We start from the raw sequence: 18159 nt of genomic DNA on the forward strand, positions 1-18159 counted from the left end.
GCAGGGAGGAGAAGATAGGTGGGGGGAGGATAGTATGACCCCCTGTAAGTTCACCCTGCTGTCATTACAGACATCAGTCAATGGCGACGTAAAACCTTCCCTTCACCGCGGTCAATAACCTTAGAACCCCTGGGGCAGGTCACTGCAGAGATGGACTTGAGGAGACGTCAGGGCCACATCAGGTAACATAAATTACAGATGTGAAGCTAACGCAGATATGACAGAGAGATGAATAATCAATGGGGGGGGCTGAATGGACTGGAGAAATATGACTACAAGCTTGATAAACACTGCTATGACCAACCAAAATAGTGTAATACTGTCCTACTTTTTCTCAGGTTGGCGTATATAGAGATGAATCTTGTCCCGGAGGCAGAGCAGAGCCATTTTCACTAGATGGCTCGACTGCCAAGTCAATATTGTTTATTTATCGTAAACATTACTGAAGATTTAAAACTTTTTAAAGTTAGGGTTAGACATAATGTTAGCAGTGTGGTTAAAACAAGCTTTTATAACTTTGTTGCTGTGACAGCTAATGAGGATCCTGCTGCCTCCAGGTCATGAGTCATCCCAATAAACGCCAACCTGCTACTATTTCATTAAAATATGCCTTGACCTCCTTCCCTTCCCATTTACCAGATTATTTTATGCAAAGGCACTTACAGTCACGCATGCGTACAATTTTACTTATGGGTGGCTCTGGGAATTGAACTCACAACCCAGACGCAGCAAGCACCACACTCTACAAACTGACATACAGTGAACCATATGAACCCAGAGGTGACATGACAGATATATTAAGCAAGATGGTGGTATACTCTAATAGGGACGGCAGGTAGCCTAGTGTTTAGAGTGTAGGGACGGCAGGTAGCCTAGTGTTTAGAGTGTAGGGACGGCAGGTAGCCTAGTGTTTAGAGTGTAGGGACGGCAGGTAGCCTAGTGGTTAGAGTGTAGGGACGGCAGGTAGCCTAGTGTTTAGAGTGTAGGGACGGCAGGTAGTCTAGTGGTTAGAGTGTAGGGACGGCAGGTAGCCTAGTGGTTAGAGTGTAGGGGCGGCAGGTAGCCTAGTGGTTAGAGTGTAGGGGCGGCAGGTAGACTAGTGGTTAGAGTGTAGGGACGGCAGGTAGCCTAGTAGTTAGAGTTTAGGGACGACAGGTAGCCTAGTGGTTAGCGTGTAGGGGCGGCAGGTAGCCTAGTGTTTAGAGTGTAGGGGGCGGCAGGTAGCCTAGTGGTTAGAGTGTAGGGGCGGCAGGTAGCCTAGTGGTTAGAGTGTAGGGGCGGCAGGTAGCCTAGTGGTTAGAGTGTAGGGACGGTAGGTAGTCTAGTGGTTAGAGTGTAGGGACGGCAGGTAGCCTAGTGGTTAGAGTGTAGGGACGGCAGGTAGTCTAGTGGTTAGAGTGTAGAGGCGGCAGGTAGCCTAGTGGTTAGAGTGTAGGGACGGCAGGTAGCCTAGTGGTTAGAGTGTAGGGATGGCAGGTAGCCTAGTGGTTAGAGTGTAGGGACGGCAGGTAGCCCAGTGGTTAGAGTGTAGGGGCGGCAGGTAGCCTAGTGGTTAGAGTGTAGGGACGGCAGGTAGTCTAGTGGTTAGATTGTAGGGACGGCAGGTAGCCTAGTGGTTAGAGTGTAGGGGTGGCAGGTAGCCTAGGGGTTAGAGTGTAGGGGTGGCAGGTAGCCTAGTGGTTAGAGTGTAGGGACGGCAGGTACACTAGTGGTTAGAGTGTAGGGACGGCAGGTAGCCTAGTGGTTAGAGTGGAGGGACGGCAGGTAGCCTAGTGGTTAGAGTGTAGGGGCGGCAGGTTGCCCAGTGGTTAGAGTGTGGGGACGGCAGGTAGCCTAGTGGTTAGAGTGTAGGGACGGCAGGTAGCCTAGTGGTTAGAGTGTAGGGACGGCAGGTAGACTAGTGGTTAGAGTGTAGGGACGGCAGGTAGCCTAGTGGTTAGAGTGTAGGGACGGCAGGTAGCCTAGTGGTTAGAGTGTAGGGACGGCAGGTAGCCTAGTGGTTAGAGTGTAGGGACGGCAGGTAGACTAGTGGTTAGAGTGTAGGGACGGCAGGTAGCCTAGTGGTTAGAGTGGCCTAGGTAGCTTAGTGGCCCAGGAGTGTGAAGGTGAAAGGAAAGGCTCTGGAGCAACGAACCGTCTTTGCTGTCTCTGCCTGGTCCAGTGATTGGGGACACTGGCCTGTGTAGGGTGCCATCTTTCGGATGGGACGTTAAACGGGTGTCCTGACTCTGAGGTCATTAAAGATCCCATGGCACTTATCGTAAGAGTAGAGGTGTTAACCCGGTGTCCTGGCTAAATTCCCAATCTGGCCCTCAAATCATCACGGTCACCAATAATCCCCAGTTTACAATTGGCTCATTCATCCCCCTCCTCTCCCCTGTAACTATTCCCCAGGTCGTTGCTGCAAATGAGAACGTTTTCTCAGTCAACTTACCTGGTAAAATAACGGATAAATAAATCAATCCCCTCTCTCCACTGGGATTCTCTGCCTCTAACTGAGTCACTGGCTTACTGGTGCTCTTTCATGCCATCCCTAGGAGGGGTGCGTCACTTGAGTGGGTTGAGTCACTGACGTGATCTTCCTGTCTGGGTTGGCGCCCCCCCCTTGGGTTGTGCTGTGGCGGAGATCTTTGTGGGCTATACTCGGCCTTGTCTCAGGATGGTAAGTTGGTGGTGGAAGATATCCCTCTAGTGGTGTGGGGGCTGTGCTTTGGCAAAGTTGGTGGGGTTATATCCTTCCTGTTTGGCCCTGTCCGGGGTTATCGTCGGATGGGGCCACAGTGTCTCCTGACACCTCCTGTGTCAGCCTCCAGTATTTGTGCTGCAGTAGTTTATGTGTCGGGGGGCTAGGGTCAGTTTGTTAAATCTGGAGTACTTCTCCTGTCTTATCCGGTGTCCTGTGTGAATTTAAGTTTGCTCTCTCTAATTCTCTTTCTCTCTTTCTTTCTCTCTCTCGGAGGACCTGAGCCCTAGGACCATGCCTCAGGACTACTTGGCATGATGACTCCTTGCTGTCCCCAGTCCACCTGGTCGTGCTGCTGCTCCAGTTTCAACTGTTCTGCCTGCGGCTATGGCTTTCTGACCTGGACGTGCTACTTGTCCCAGACCTGCTGTTTTCAAGACAGCAGGAGTGGTAGAGATACTCTTAATGATCGGCTATGAAAAGCCAACTGACATTTACTCCTGAGGTGCTGACTTGCTGCACCCTCTACAACTACTGTGGTTATTATTATTTGATCATGCTGGTCATTTATGAACATTTGAACATCTTGGCCATGTTCTGTTATAATCTCCACCCGGCACAGCCAGAAGAGGACTGGCCACCCCTCATAGCCTGGTTCCTCTCTAGGTTTCTTCCTAGGTTCTGGCCTTTCTAGGGAGTTTTTCCTAGCCACCGTGCTTCTACGCCTGCATTGCTTAATGTTTGGGGTTTTAGGCTGGGTTTCTGTACAGCACTTTGAAATATCAGCTGATGGACGAAGGGCTTTATAAATACATTTAATTTCATTTGATTTAGTTAAATAAAGTTTAAATTAAATAAATAAATAAAATAATCCCCATCATGTGCGTCCCTGTCTGTCCCAGTAACATCGTCTATGGATCCTTCAATCCACTCATTCTGACTAAAAAACAAGAGCCTTACCAGAAAAGATGGAGAAATGGGAGGAAACAGTGAAAGCTAATCATCATTATACCTTCCCTTTGCCACGGTTAAGTAACCTTCGTGCCCCTGGGGCAGGTCATTGCAGAGATGGACTTGAGGAGAGGTCAGGAACGGGACAAATCTCTGACAGGAGCAAAGAAAATAAGTGCACAGTTTTGCTACTGGACAGTCTAATCTTCTTGGGATCCCTGACTCTCCTCTCATCTGTAGAGACAATAAGTGCACAGTTTTGCTACTGGACAGTCTAATCTTCTTGGGATCCCTGACTCTCCTCTCATCTGTAGAGACAATAAGTGCACAGTTTTGCTACTGGACAGTCTAATCTTCTTGGGATCCCTGACTCTCCTCTCATCTGTAGAGACAATAAGTGCACAGTTTTGCTACTGGACAGTCTAATCTTCTTGGGATCCCTGACTCTCCTCTCATCTGTAGAGACAATAAGTGCACAGTTTTGCTACTGGACAGTCTAATCTTCTTGGGATCCCCGACTCTCCTCTCATCTGTAGAGACAATAAGTGCACAGTTTTGCTACTGGACAGTCTAATCTTCTTGGGATCCCCGACTCTCCTCTCATCTGTAGAACCTGATGCTCAATCACACGTTGACGCTTATTGTCACAAGTCTTGTCCCAGAGGCAGAACTGAACAATTTGCTCTTAGACAGGCCAGCTGCAAAGTCAAAATTGACTATATTATAACAATTTCTGAAAACTAAAATGTGCTTTTAATGGTCGTAAATAAGATTAGAGTTAGGCATCAGGTTTAGCGGTGTGGTTACGGTTAGGGTTAACCTTAGGGTTTAGGTTTTAAAATCAGATCTTATGACGTTGTGCATAACAAATCCTACAATGTGATTTTCTGGATTTTTTTTCTCATTTTGTCTGTCATAGTTAAAGTGAACCTATGATAAAAAATGATATGCCTCTCTCATCTTTTTTTTAAGTGGGAGAACTTGCACAATTGGTGGCTGACTAAATACTTTTTTTGTCCGACTGTATATGTATGCCCTCATGACTGTAAGCCGCTTTGGATTTTTTTAAAAACATCTGCTAAAATGTTTATATATTTTCCACCACTTTTTATTTCCTGATGTGGGAACATGCATGCAATGTTTTACATCTTCGTAAACCACAGTCCATGTGGCGTTGATACAGCCTAGTGATGTGCTTATCCATAGCTGTTACTGGCTCAAATGTTGAAGGGGGGAAAAAAGTGACATGTTTATTATTAAAGCTATTGCAAAATAAAGTTACTTTTTTCTTCTTTGCTCTCTCTCTTTAAAAAAATCTATATATAAACTTGGTTTCATTCTGACCTAGCTGGCCCTTCAATCAAGCAAGCCTTCTTATTACAGTGGGGCGGCAGGGTAGCCTCGTGGTTAGAGCGTTGGACTAGTAACCGGAAGGTTGCAAGTTCGAATCCCCGAGCTGACAAGGTACAAATATGTCGTTCTGCCCCTGAACAAGACAGTTAACCCACTGTTCCTAGGCCATCATTGTAAATAAGAATTTGTTCTTAACTGACTTGCCTAGTTAAATAAAGGTAAAATAAAAAACAGTCTATTATATCATGTAAATTGTGAATTTATGACCGGTACAGTGGTGGACAGAGAGACATGTACCATTCCTGGAGCTCCTCCTAGGAGCTGAAAAACTCCTTTCAGACAAAACTACCACTTGTTTACTACCACCCCCCCCTTTCTTAACGTATATCTGAAGGAGGGTTAAGGGTTAAAAACACATTCCATTCAAACCCCCTTAAAGACCTAGTCATGAAACACATATTTTCACAGACCCTGTAACCAAACAGTAGTGTATGTGTGAAGCTAGCTAATATAAGTCTAGCTCAATGGTTATTACGAGTAATTCTACTGAGGTAATTAACAACGTTTAGCCGCTCAGTCTACCATGTCTTTGCAGAGGACATTTCACGTTCTGTAACGACGGTAAACATACACATCGTCGCCATGGTGACTGAGAGCTGCTCCGCCTTACACCATATGTTTCATTGTGATTAAGAGTCCACACTAGCTTGGCCAAAACACACACACACACACACACACACACACACACACACACACACACACACACACACACACACAGACTACTACATTTATATCAACATGTCTATTACTGTTGTATAAAACAAAGCCTTTTCAAAAACTGTTGACCGTGTTGTTGCTTTGGCTAGCTTGGCAGCGCTTTTGGCAACTAGCACACGGAGTCGCTGAGCGAGAGTGAGAGAGAGAGAGAGAGAGACACAGACACAGAGAGACAGAGAGACAGAGAGAGAGACAGAGAGACGGAGAGAGGGAGAGGGAGAAGGAGGGAGAGAAAGAGGGAGAGGGAGAGGGAGAGAGAGGGAGAGGGAGAGGGAGAGGGAGGGAGAGACGGAGGGAGAGGGAGAGAGAGAGAGAGAGAGAGAGAGACAGAGAGAGAGAGAGAGAGAGAGAGAGAGAGAGAGAGAGAGAGAGAGAGAGAGAGAGAAACAGAGAGAGATGCTGTCTACAGGATTGATTATCTGGCTCAGTGTGAAGCTAGCAGGAGTAGTCTACATAAATAGTAGTCTACATAAGGAGTAGTCTACATAATGAATAGTCTACATAAAGAGTAGTCTACATGAATAGTCTACATAATGAATAGTCTACATAAAGAGTAGTCTACATAAAGAGTAGTCTACATAATGAATAGTCTACATAATGAATAGTCTACATAAAGAGTAGTCTACATAAGGAGTAGTCTACATAAAGAGTAGTCTACATAAGGAGTAGTCTACATAAAGAGTGGTCTACATAATGAATAGTCTACATAATGAATAGTCTACATAAAGAGTAGTCTACATAAAGAGTAGTCTACATAAAGAGTAGTCTACATAAGGAGTAGTCTACATAAAGAGTGGTCTAACATAATGAATAGTCTACATAAAGAGTGGTCTACATGAGGAGTAGTCTACATAAGGAGTAGTCTACATAAAGAGTGGTCTACATAATGAATAGTCTACATAAAGAGTGGTCTACATGAGGAGTAGTCTACATAAGGAGTAGTCTACATAAATAGTAGTCTACATAATGAATAGTCTACATAAAATAGTAGTCTACATAATGAATAGTCTACATAAGGAGTAGTCTACATAAAGCGTAGTCTACATGAGGAGTAGTCTACAGAAAGGGTCTGTTTATCCCCGAACCCAACCGACCGTTCCAAGACCTGTTCTAACAGACGCGTAGTCTAGCTCTGGAGAGATATATTTGGGGAGATCGCCATCTCTCCTGGGGAGAGGAGAGGAGGGAGAGGGGGAAACTGGGCTAAACCTGGGTCACCTGTCGTCCTCTAATCCTCTCAACACAACCCCCCTCGATCCCTCTATCATCCCATCAACAAAATGGAGGGAGATAAAAGAAAGTAGAGAATCAATAAAACATTTTCAGGAAGCAAAGTTGAGTTGTTATATTATTATTATATTAACCTTGTATGATATCAACACAATCTAATTTTGAAACAATCTCAAGCTTGGTGGATAGATTTGTCAGAGAAAAAGGGGAGATAGAGAGAGAGAGAGAGAGAGAGAGAGAGAAGGGGGGAGAAATTAAGAAGGAGGGGTCTGGCTGTTTGGAGGATGGTCGTCTCATGGCAGCTGTGTGATTAGCGTGTCATTGGATTAGTGGTAGTGTGTGTGTGTGTGTGTGTGTGTGTGTGTGTGTGTGTGTGTGTGTGTGTGTGTGTGTGTGTGTGTGTGTGTGTGTGTGTGTGTGTGTGTGTCACTATCAGGAGGCTAAATAGCTGTCTCAACACCTCAAGAAATTAGACTGAACCGACTATCCTCTCTTCCTCTCTCTCTCCCTCTCTCTCTCTCTCTCTCAAGACCCCATCACTCTCCATCTGCCCCTCTTTTCAAATCAAATCACATTTTATTGGCCACATACACATATTTAGCAGATGTTATCGTCCTCTCGCTCGTTTCTGAGAGAGAGAGAGAGGAGAGAGAGAGAGACAGAGAGAGAGAGAGAGAGAGAGAGAGAGAGAGAGAGAGAGAGAGAGAGAGAGAGAGAGAGAGAAGCTTATATCACCCTCTAGTGGTGGTAATTTTACAACTGGCAACCTTTTCTTTTCTTTTGTGTTATTGAGTGTCTCCAGGTATCGCTGATTTTCCCCAGTGTATTTATCCCTGTGTTTCCTGTCTCTCTGTACCAGTGTATTTATCCCTGTGTTTCCTGTCTCTCTGTACCAGTGTATTTATCCCTGTGTTTCCTGTCTCTCTGTACCAGTGTATTTATCCCTGTGTTTCCTGACTCTCTGTACCAGTGTATTTATCCCTGTGTTTCCTGTCTCTCTGTACCAGTGTATTTATCCCTGTGTTTCCTGTCTCTCTGTACCAGTGTATTTATCCCTGTGTTTCCTGTCTCTCTGTACCAGTGTATTTATCCCTGTGTTTCCAGTCTCTCTGTACCAGTGTATTTATCCCTGTGTTTCCTGTCTCTCTGTACCAGTGTATTTATCCCTGTGTTTCCTGTCTCTCTATACCAGTGTATTTATCCCTGTGTTTCCTGTCTCTCTGTACCAGTGTATTTATCCCTGTGTTTCCTGTCTCTCTGTGACAGTTTGTCTTGTGTGTTTTTCCATGTCAACCCGCGTGTTTTCCCCGTGCTCCTGATTTTTGCTATTCTCCTTTTTGTAGTCCTCCCGGTTTCGACCCTTGCCTGTTTCTGTACTCTGTACCATCCTGCCTGACCATTCTGCCTGCCTTGACCATTCTGCCTGCCTTGACCACGAACCCATCTGCCACTCTGTACCTCCTGGACTCTGATCTGGTTTTGGCCTTTTGCCTGTCCACAACTATTCTCTTGCCTACTCCTTATTGGATTAATAAACATTGTAAGACTCCAACCATCTGCCTCCTCTGTCTGCATCTGGGTCTCGCCTTGTGTCATAATAGACCAGGTGAATCCAGGTGAAAGCTATGATCCCTTCTTGATGTCACTTAAATCTACTTCAATCAGTGTAGATGAAGGGGAGGAGAAGGAGTTTTAAGCCTTGAGACAATTGAGACATGGATTGTGTCTGTGTGACATTCGGAGGGTGAATGGGAAAGACAAACAAGATTTAAGTGCCTTTGAATGGGGTATGGTAGTAGTTTGTTTATCCTTTATTTAACTAGGCAAGTAAGCTAAGAACATATTCTTATTTACAATGACGGCCTACCCTGGCCAAACCCGGACGATGCTGGGTAAATTGTGCTCCACCCTATGGGACATGGCGATGTAGTTCATTATGCCCCGTACCCATGGCGATGTAGTTCATTATGCCCCGTACCCATGGAGATGTAGTTCATTATGCCCCGTACCCATGGCGATGTAGTTCATTATGCCCCGTACCCATGGCGATGTAGTCCATTATGCCCCATATCCATGGTGATGTAGTTCATTATGCCCCGTACCCATGGCGATGTAGTTCATCATGCCCCGTACCCATGGCGATGTAGTTCGTTATGCCCCGTACCCATGGCGATGTAGTCCATTATGCCCCATATCCATGGTGATGTAGTTCATTACACTGTGCTTCATCTCCACACTACTGGACAGATAGCATGGGGAGGGTTTCACAATGCAAGACAAGATGGAGGACAGCGTAGTCTCTCGTCAGAGATCGCATTTATTTTGGGAGACTACAAAAAAATATGACCTTTTCATTCAAGACAGGATAAACATATTGTTTCAGGTGATAATAAAACATGTTTAGTTACTTTTTCCTCAACTTGTTTCTCTAACTTTCTAGCAAGTCAAGCTAGCTTACAGAGCTGCTAGCTAGCTAGCGATAAACCATTAATTCTAGCTTACAGAGCTGCTAGCTAGCTAGCGATAAACCATTAATTCTAGCTTACAGAGTTAGCTAGCTAGCTATAAACAATTAATTCCAGCATACAGAGCTGCTAGCTAGCTAGCTATAAACCATTAATTCTAGCTTACAGAGCTGCTAGCTAGCTAGCTAAAAACTAGGCTTGGTTGAAGATACTATAGCTAGCAACCTCCATAATAATAATAATAAATAAACAACTTTATTATCCCACCATATCAATAAACTAAAATGAGAGGCAACAGAAATATAACATAATTTGACATTACTACTATGTTAAAATTGTAGTCACTTATGGTGTAATTGTTTAGAAGTGTTTAGCTATCCCATAAAGCCATCGCCCGAACACCACATATTTTCATCTTGTTCTATTGACGGACTTTGGCTGCAGTAAAACGAGGCAAAGTTTAGAAAAATTCAAGGTATGCGCCATCCGTTACACGATGGAGCCTATAACCACAAGGGGGCGCTGGAGCCTATATCCACAAGGGGGCGCTGGAGCCTATAACCACAAGGGGGCGATGGAGCCTATAACCACAAGGGGGCGCTGGAGCCTATAACCACAAGGGGGCGCTGGAGCCTATAACCACAAGGGGGCGATGGAGCCTATAACCACAAGGGGGCGCTGGAGCCTATAACCACAAGGGGCGCTGGCGCCTATAACCACAAGGGGGCGCTGGAGCCTATAACCACAAGGGGCGATGGAGCCTATAACCACAAGGGGGCCTATAACCACATGGAGCCTATAACCACAAGGGGGCGATGGAGCCTATAACCACAAGGGGGCGCTGGAGCCTATAACCACAAGGGGGCGATGGAGCCTATAACCACAAGGGGGCGCTGGAGCCTATAACCACAAGGGGGCGCTGGAGCCTATAACCACAAGGGGGCGCTGGAGCCTATAACCACAAGGGGGCGCTGGAGCCTATAACCACAAGGGGGTGCTGGAGCCTATAACCACAAGGGGGAGCCTATGGAGCCTATAACCACAAGGGGGCGCTGGAGCCTATAACCACAAGGGGGCGATGGAGCCTATAACCACAAGGGGGCGCTGGAGCCTATAACCACAAGGGGGCGATGGAGCCTATAACCACAAGCGCTGGAGCCTATAACCGCAAGGGGGCCTATAACCACAAGCTGGAGCCTATAACCACAAGGGGCGCTGGAGCCTATAACCACAAGGGGTGCTGGAGCCTATAACCACAAGGGGCGATGGAGCGATGGAGCCTATAACCACAAGGGGGCGATGGAGCCTATAACCACAAGGGGGCGCTGGAGCCTATAACCACAAGGGGGCGCTGGAGCCTATAACCACAAGGGGGCGCTGGAGCCTATAACCACAAGGGGGCGCTGGAGCCTATAACCACAAGGGGGAGCGAACCACAAGGGGCGCTGGAGCCTATAACCACAAGGGGGCGCTGGAGCCTATAACCACAAGGGGGCGCTGGAGCCTATAACCACAAGGGGGCGATGGAGCCTATAACCACAAGGGGGCGCTGGAGCCTATAACCACAAGGGGGCGCTGGAGCCTATAACCACAAGGGGGCGATGGAGCCTATAACCTCAAGGGGGCGCTGGAGCCTATAACCACAAGGGGGCGATGGAGCCTATAACCACAAGGGGGCGCTGGAGCCTATAACCACAAGGGGGCGATGGAGCCTATAACCTCAAGGGGGTGCTGTTATAACACTGTTTCGTTGATGGTCTCTATTGAAATGAATGATATCCGATGCAACGGACCGCTCGAGTCTAAACAATTAGAATCGTCTTCTGGATTTCGACGATTTTGATTGGATGATATATTTTAAGAACCCTCCCCCTCACATGCCCTTAAAAAGGGAGGCTGCGTGTATTGTTTACTGTTTTCAGAGTCGATGAAGGCATAATACAACTGCTCTGCTTGAACTCTACGGGGAAAAAAGGCAAGTTGTGGCCATGTCCACCTACAGTCTAAGGTAAACGTGTACTGTATCAAGTTGTGGCCATGTCCACCTACAGTCTAAGGTAAACGTGTACTGTATCAAGTTATGGCCATGTCCACCTACAGTCTATGGTAAACGTGTACTGTATCAAGTGTGGCCATGTCCACCTACAGTCTAAGGTAAACGTGTACTGTATCAAGTTATGGCCATGTCCACCTACAGTCTATGGTAAACGTGTACTGTATCAAGTGTGGACGACAATCTGCAATTGATTGAAATTCAAAGTCAACACAAACACGTCACACATCATCATATTTTGATGGGGGTTGAATCATTTAATGAGGGATTTCTCAGGCATCCTCACTCACCGTTGCTCGTAAGGCACTAGTGGGCATGTTTGGAGCTCCGCCCCAAGCAAGGCATTTGATTGGTTTGATGTGTTGCGAGATGTCACTAGTTTCCACCCCTTTGTAGCTACGTTCTGACGTGGACTTCACCTGATTGGTTGGATGTGTTGCGAGGTGTCACTAGTTTCCACCCCTTTGTAGCTACGTTCTGACGTGGACTTCACCTGATTGGTTGGATGTGTTGTGAGGTGTCACTAGTTTCCAACCCTTTGTAGCTACGTTCTGACGTGGACTTCACCTGATTGGTTGGATGTGTTGTGAGATGTCACTAGTTTCCACCCCTTTGTTGCTACGTTCTGACGTGGACTTCACCTGATTGGTTGGATGTGTTGTGAGGTGTCACTAGTTTCCACCCCTTTGTTGCTACGTTCTGACGTGGACTTCACCTGATTGGTTGGATGTGTTGTGAGGTGTCACTCGTTTCCACCCCTTTGTTGCTACGTTCTGACGTGGACTTCACCTGATTGGTTGGATGTGTTGTGAGATGTCACTAGTTTCCACCCCTTTGTTGCTACGTTCTGACGTGGACTTCACCTGATTGGTTGGATGTGTTGTGAGGTGTCACTCGTTTCCACCCCTTTGTTGCTACGTTCTGACGTGGACTTCACCTGATTGGTTGGATGTGTTGTGAGATGTCACTAGTTTCCACCCCTTTGTTGCTACGTTCTGACGTGGACTTCACCAGGTTTTCTGAATAGGGAAGTCTGGTTCCTGGGCCGTTAATTAACGTATTTCTGAGCTGAGTTTTATACTACAAAGCAGGATCAAAAGGTAAGCTTCCAGCGAGCCTGGTCTCATTTACTCAACAACCAAAAAAAAAGCCAGTTCTAAGTTTAGTTTCCTTAATGAACCAGAGAATCAATAGTTATTTCTGGTTGTTCATCAACTAACTCATTGATCCTGCTGTGTAGTATTCCCATCTGGGCACAACAATGACAACACAGTGAGACAAAGCCCCTTAGAAGGACCCTTAGACCAGAACACTCCCAATAATGATACTAATCTCTAATCTGAGACACGGTGTGAAACCAGACGGCCTAAAGCTTCTTCCAGACACAACAGGCTATGGTTAATAAGGACAATGTTACTGAATGGAGCTATGAAAGGTCCCTGGTTCAAATCCCTGGGTCGACCAGGTGGGGAAAAAAAATCTGTCGGCGTGCCCTTGAGCAAGGCACTTTGCTCCTGTAAACCACTCTGGACTAGAGTGTCTGTTCATTGACATAAGTGTGATCGTGTATGTTTTGATTATCCAAGTAATATCTTATGTTGCTATGGTTATCGACTGGCTCTCCAGGTTCAGGAAGCAAGTCTCCTCTGAGGATAAATCTTAGCGAAGACTGGTGGCAAATAGCCAAGGTATCCAATCCTAGATGCCATTGCCTGCCATTGTGTCCTTGAGAAAGGCACTTAACCCCCCTCCCCTGCACCTCTCCCAAAACGTTTATGTATATGTGTCTTTCTGAGGGGCTTGGGCTAAAAGCAGAAGTCAAATTTCGATTGGATCTTGGGTACAGTTGACCGATAAAGTGATCTTATTCTTACACCAGTTCCCTACCCATCCTTGCTTTGCAGGGAGATGATGTCATCGTACAACAACCATGCTCGCCATGGAAACGGGTCTGCTGCCTCTGTGGACAACGCACAGAGGCTTGATAAGAACGCCTCGAGCCAGTGATAACATATACAGTACAAATAGAATCTGTTGAACTGGGTGTCAAAATGGTTTTTGCTTTAAAATAAAAATAATAATCTATGTTTGCATCTCTATGTGACTAAATAATAATAATATTATTAAATGATAAATTATCCCTGTGCCTGCAATGGTCCTGAATGTCCAAAATACTACATGAAGAGGCCTGCTACCTCCTACATGAAGAGGCCTGCAATGGTCCTGAATGTCCAAAATACTACATGAAGAGGCCTGCTACCTCCTACATGAAGAGGCCTGCTACCTCCTACATGAAGAGGCCTGCTACCTCCTACATGAAGAGGCCTGCTACCTCCTACATGAAGAGGCCTGCTACCTCCTACATGAAGAGGCCCTCTACCTCCTACATGAAGAAGCCTGCTACCTCCTACATGAAGAGGCCTGCTACCTCCTACATGAAGAGGCCTGCTACCTCCTACATGAAGAGGCCTGCTACCTCCTACATGAAGAAGCCCTCTACCTCCTACATGAAGAGGCCCTCTACCTCCTAAGAAGCCTGCTTCCTACATGAAGAGGCCCTCTACTCCTACATGAAGAAGTCTGCTACCTCCTACATGAAATGCCCTCTACCTCCTACATGAAGAGGCCTGCTACCTCCTACATGAAGAAGCCTGCTACCTCCTACATGAAGAAGCCTGCTACCTCCTACATGAAGAAGCCTGCTACCTCCTACATGAAGAAGCCTGCTACCTCCTACATGAAGAAGCCTGCTTCCTCCTACATGAAGAAGCCTGCTACCTCCTACATGAAGAAGCCTGCTACCTCCTACATGAAGAAGCCTGCTACCTCATACATGAAGAAGCCTGTTTCCTCCTACATGAAGAAGCCTGCTACCTCCTACATGAAGAAGCCTGCTACCTCCTACATGAAGAGGCCTGCTACCTCCTACATGAAGAGGCCTGCTACCTCCTACATGAAGAGGCCTGCTACCTCCTACATGAAGAGGCCTGCTACCTCCTACATGAAGAAGCCTGCTACCTCATACATGAAGAAGCCTGCTACCTCCTACACAAAGAAGCCTGCTACCAGGCTATAGAAGGAAACAACAGATCTGGGTCCAGGCTATAGAAGGAGATAACAGATCTGGGACGAGGCTATAGAAGGAGACAACAAATCTGGGACCAGGCTATAGAAGGAGACAACAGATCTGGGACCAGGCTATAGAAGGAGATAACAGATCTGGGACCAGGCTATAGAAGGAGATAACAGATCTGGGACGAGGCTATAGAAGGAAACAACAGATCTGGGACGAGGCTATAGAAGGAGATAACAGATCTGGGACCAGGCTATAGAATGAGACAACAGATCTGGGACGAGGCTATAGAAGGAGACAACAGATCTGGGACGAGGCTATAGAAGGAGACAACAGATCTGGGACCAGGCTATAGAAGGAGATAACAGATCTGGGACCAGGCTATAGAAGGAGACAACAGATCTGGGACCAGGCTATAGAAGGAGACAACAGATCTGGGACCAGGCTATAGAAGGAGACAACAGATCTGGGACCAGGCTACAGAATGAGACAACAGATCTGGGACCAGGCTAGTGACCAGGCCCTACATATAGCTACAAGCCAAGTGCACCGTACTTATATAAATGATGCATTAGAAACAGTTGCATAACTGAAAACACGAGCATCCTGAACCCCAAAGCCATGTTACTAATGGTTGAGAGAGCAGAGCACACTTCTCTGACGTCCTGAGCAAGGCAACTGTGTCCTGGCTGGAAGAGACTACTGTGGCCTATAAGCCAGTGTTCCCCAACTAGCGGCCCGCGTTCTGAATTTGGCCCGAGTTGGCTTTATTTCCCCCCTCCCTCCCTAAGTTAGTAAACCTGTCCCCATGTATTCCACACACATAATAGAGAGACACGTGATCGGATACAAAACGTAAAGGTTTGAAACTATTATGTATTAGTCAGATATTATATCTGTTTTGGGGTTATTGGGTCAATTTGCACAACAACTACAAACCATCTGCTCAAGGAAAACATCGGCCATGTGACTGAATCGGCCTGTGACTGAATTGGCCTGTGACTGAATTGGCCTGTGACTGAATCGGCCTGTGACTGAATCGGCCTGTGACTGAATCGGCCTGTGACGACTGAATCGGCCTGTGACTGAATCGGCCTGTGACTGAATCGGCCTGTGACTGAATCGGCCTGTGACTGAATCGACCTGTGACTGAATCTAGTAGATGTTGTAAATGTTCACTTTGTCTAAACCATCAACTAGCAATAGCTTCTTGCCTCAGTGGCTACTGTATTACACCTGGATAATCAAGCAGTTGAGAACATGCCATATTAACATCTGGCCTCACACACAGAGGTACTGATAACAGTCTCACCTCACAGAACTCTCCTACAGACCTCTCCCACAGACCTCTCCCAGACCTCTCCCAGACCTCTCCCACAGACCTCTCTACAGTTGTCTCCAAAGAGCTGTCACACAGAGCTCTCTACAGTTGTCTCCAAAGAGCTCTCACACAGAGCTCTCAACTCTGCTTAGGCTCCCCTGTCACTAAGCCTGGTCCATGTTCTCCTGTGCTCCTGAGATATAAATAACTCTCTCTCCTACACTCTTCCTTTCCTCTCTCAGACACAGGACGTGTTCTATTTCAACACGGTCCCCAGCTCTCTCTCTCTCTCTCTCTCTCTCTCTCTCTCTCTCTGTCTGTCCCTGTCTCTCTCTCTCTCTCTCTCTCTCCCTCTCTCTCTCTCTCTCTCTCTCTGTCTCTCTGTCTCTCTCTCTCTCTCTCTCTCTCTCCCTCTCTCTCTCTCCCTCTCTCCCTGTCTCTCTCTCTCTCTCTCTCTCTCTCTCCTGTCTCTCTCTCTCTCCCTCCCTCTCTCTCTCTCTCTCTCCCTGTCTCTCTCTCTCTCTCTCTCTCTCTCTCTCTCTCTCTCTCTCTCTCTCTCTCTCTCCTCCCTCCCTCCCTCCCCCCCCCTCCCTCCTCCTGCCTCTCCCTCCCTCCCTCCCTCCCTCCCTCCTCCCTGCCCTCCTTCTCCTAACAAAACCTGTCCATCTCATCCTTTAGAAAGCATTCCATGCCTCTATCCAGTCATCCAGCCTGGAGTATCATTGTTTAAACACCACAGTGTTGGGATGTGTGTTGAAACGTCTCTATAGCAGAACTTCTGATCATTTTCTTGCCTTTTTAACATAATATTAAATTCATATTAAATACATATGTCATCAGCGAAAACAAAATACACTGTTAAATGTTTTGTCCACAGAATATGAACACGTTGAGAAACGTGAACACACTGAGAAACGTGAACACACTGAGAAACGTGAACACACTGAGAAATGTGGACACACTGAGAAACGTGAACACACTGAGAAACGTGAACACACTGAGAAACGTGAACACACTGAGAAACGTGGACACACTGAGAAACGTGGAGAAACGTGAACACACTGAGAAACGTGGACACACTGAGAAACGTGGAGAAACGTGAACACACTGAGAAACGTGAACACACTGAGAAACGTGAACACACTGAGAAACGTGGACACACTGAGAAACGTGAACACACTGAGAAACGTGAACACACTGAGAAACGTGGACACACTGAGAAACGTGAACACACTGAGAAACATGGACACACTGAGAAACGTGGACACACTGAGAAACGTGGAGAAACGTGAACACACTGAGAAACGTGGACACACTGAGAAACGTGAACACACTGAGAAACGTGAACACACTGAGAAACGTGAACACACTGAGAAACGTGAACACACTGAGAAACGTGGACACACTGAGAAACGTGGACACACTGAGAAACGTGGAGAAACGTGAACACACTGAGAAACGTGAACACACTGAGAAACGTGAACACACTGAGAAACGTGGACACACTGAGAAACGTGGAGAAACGTGAACACACTGAGAAACGTGGACACACTGAGAACACACTGAGAAACGTGGACACACTGAGAAACGTGAGAAACGTGGAGAAACGTGAACACACTGAGAAACGTGGACACACTGAGAAACGTGTAACACACTGAGAAACGTGAACACACTGAGAAACGTGAACACACTGAGAAACGTGAACACACTGAGAAACGTGAACACACTGAGAAACGTGAACACACTGAGAAACGTGGACACACTGAGAAACGTGAACACACTGAGAAACGTGGAGAAACGTGAACACACTGAGAAACGTGAACACACTGAGAAACGTGAACACACTGAGAAACGTGAACACACTGAGAAACGTGAACACACTGAGAAAGAAACGTGAGAACTGACTGAAACGTGAGAAACGTGGACACACTGAGAAAACGTGGAGAAACGTGAACACACTGGAGAAACGTGGAACACTGAGAAACGTGAACACACTGAGAACGTGAACACACTGAGAAACGTGGACACACTGAGAAACGTGGACACACTGAGAAACGTGGACACACTGAGAAACGTGGACACACTGAGAAACGTGAACACACTGAGAAACGTGGAGACACTGAGAAACGTGAACACACTGAGAAACGTGGAGAACGTGAACACACTGAGAAACGTGAACACACTGAGAAACGTGAACACACTGAGAAACGTGAACACACTGAGAAACGCACGTGGAGAAACGTGGAACACACT

General features: G+C 46.6%; 1 protein-coding gene across 1 annotated transcript in view; it reads left to right on the top strand.

The window, feature by feature from the left end:
• Positions 1-13519, top strand: part of LOC115124978 (zinc transporter ZIP9-like) — a 68222-nt gene extending 54703 nt beyond the window's left edge. The window contains exon 5 of the mRNA XM_065008453.1: positions 13392-13519. Within this exon, the coding sequence (XP_064864525.1) occupies positions 13392-13519 (128 nt within the window). The remainder of the gene's footprint in view (positions 1-13391) is intronic.
• Positions 13520-18159: the final 4640 nt, after the last annotated feature.

Source organism: Oncorhynchus nerka, linkage group LG23, assembly GCF_034236695.1.
Source record: "Oncorhynchus nerka isolate Pitt River linkage group LG23, Oner_Uvic_2.0, whole genome shotgun sequence".
Classification (NCBI taxonomy): domain Eukaryota; kingdom Metazoa; phylum Chordata; class Actinopteri; order Salmoniformes; family Salmonidae; genus Oncorhynchus; species Oncorhynchus nerka.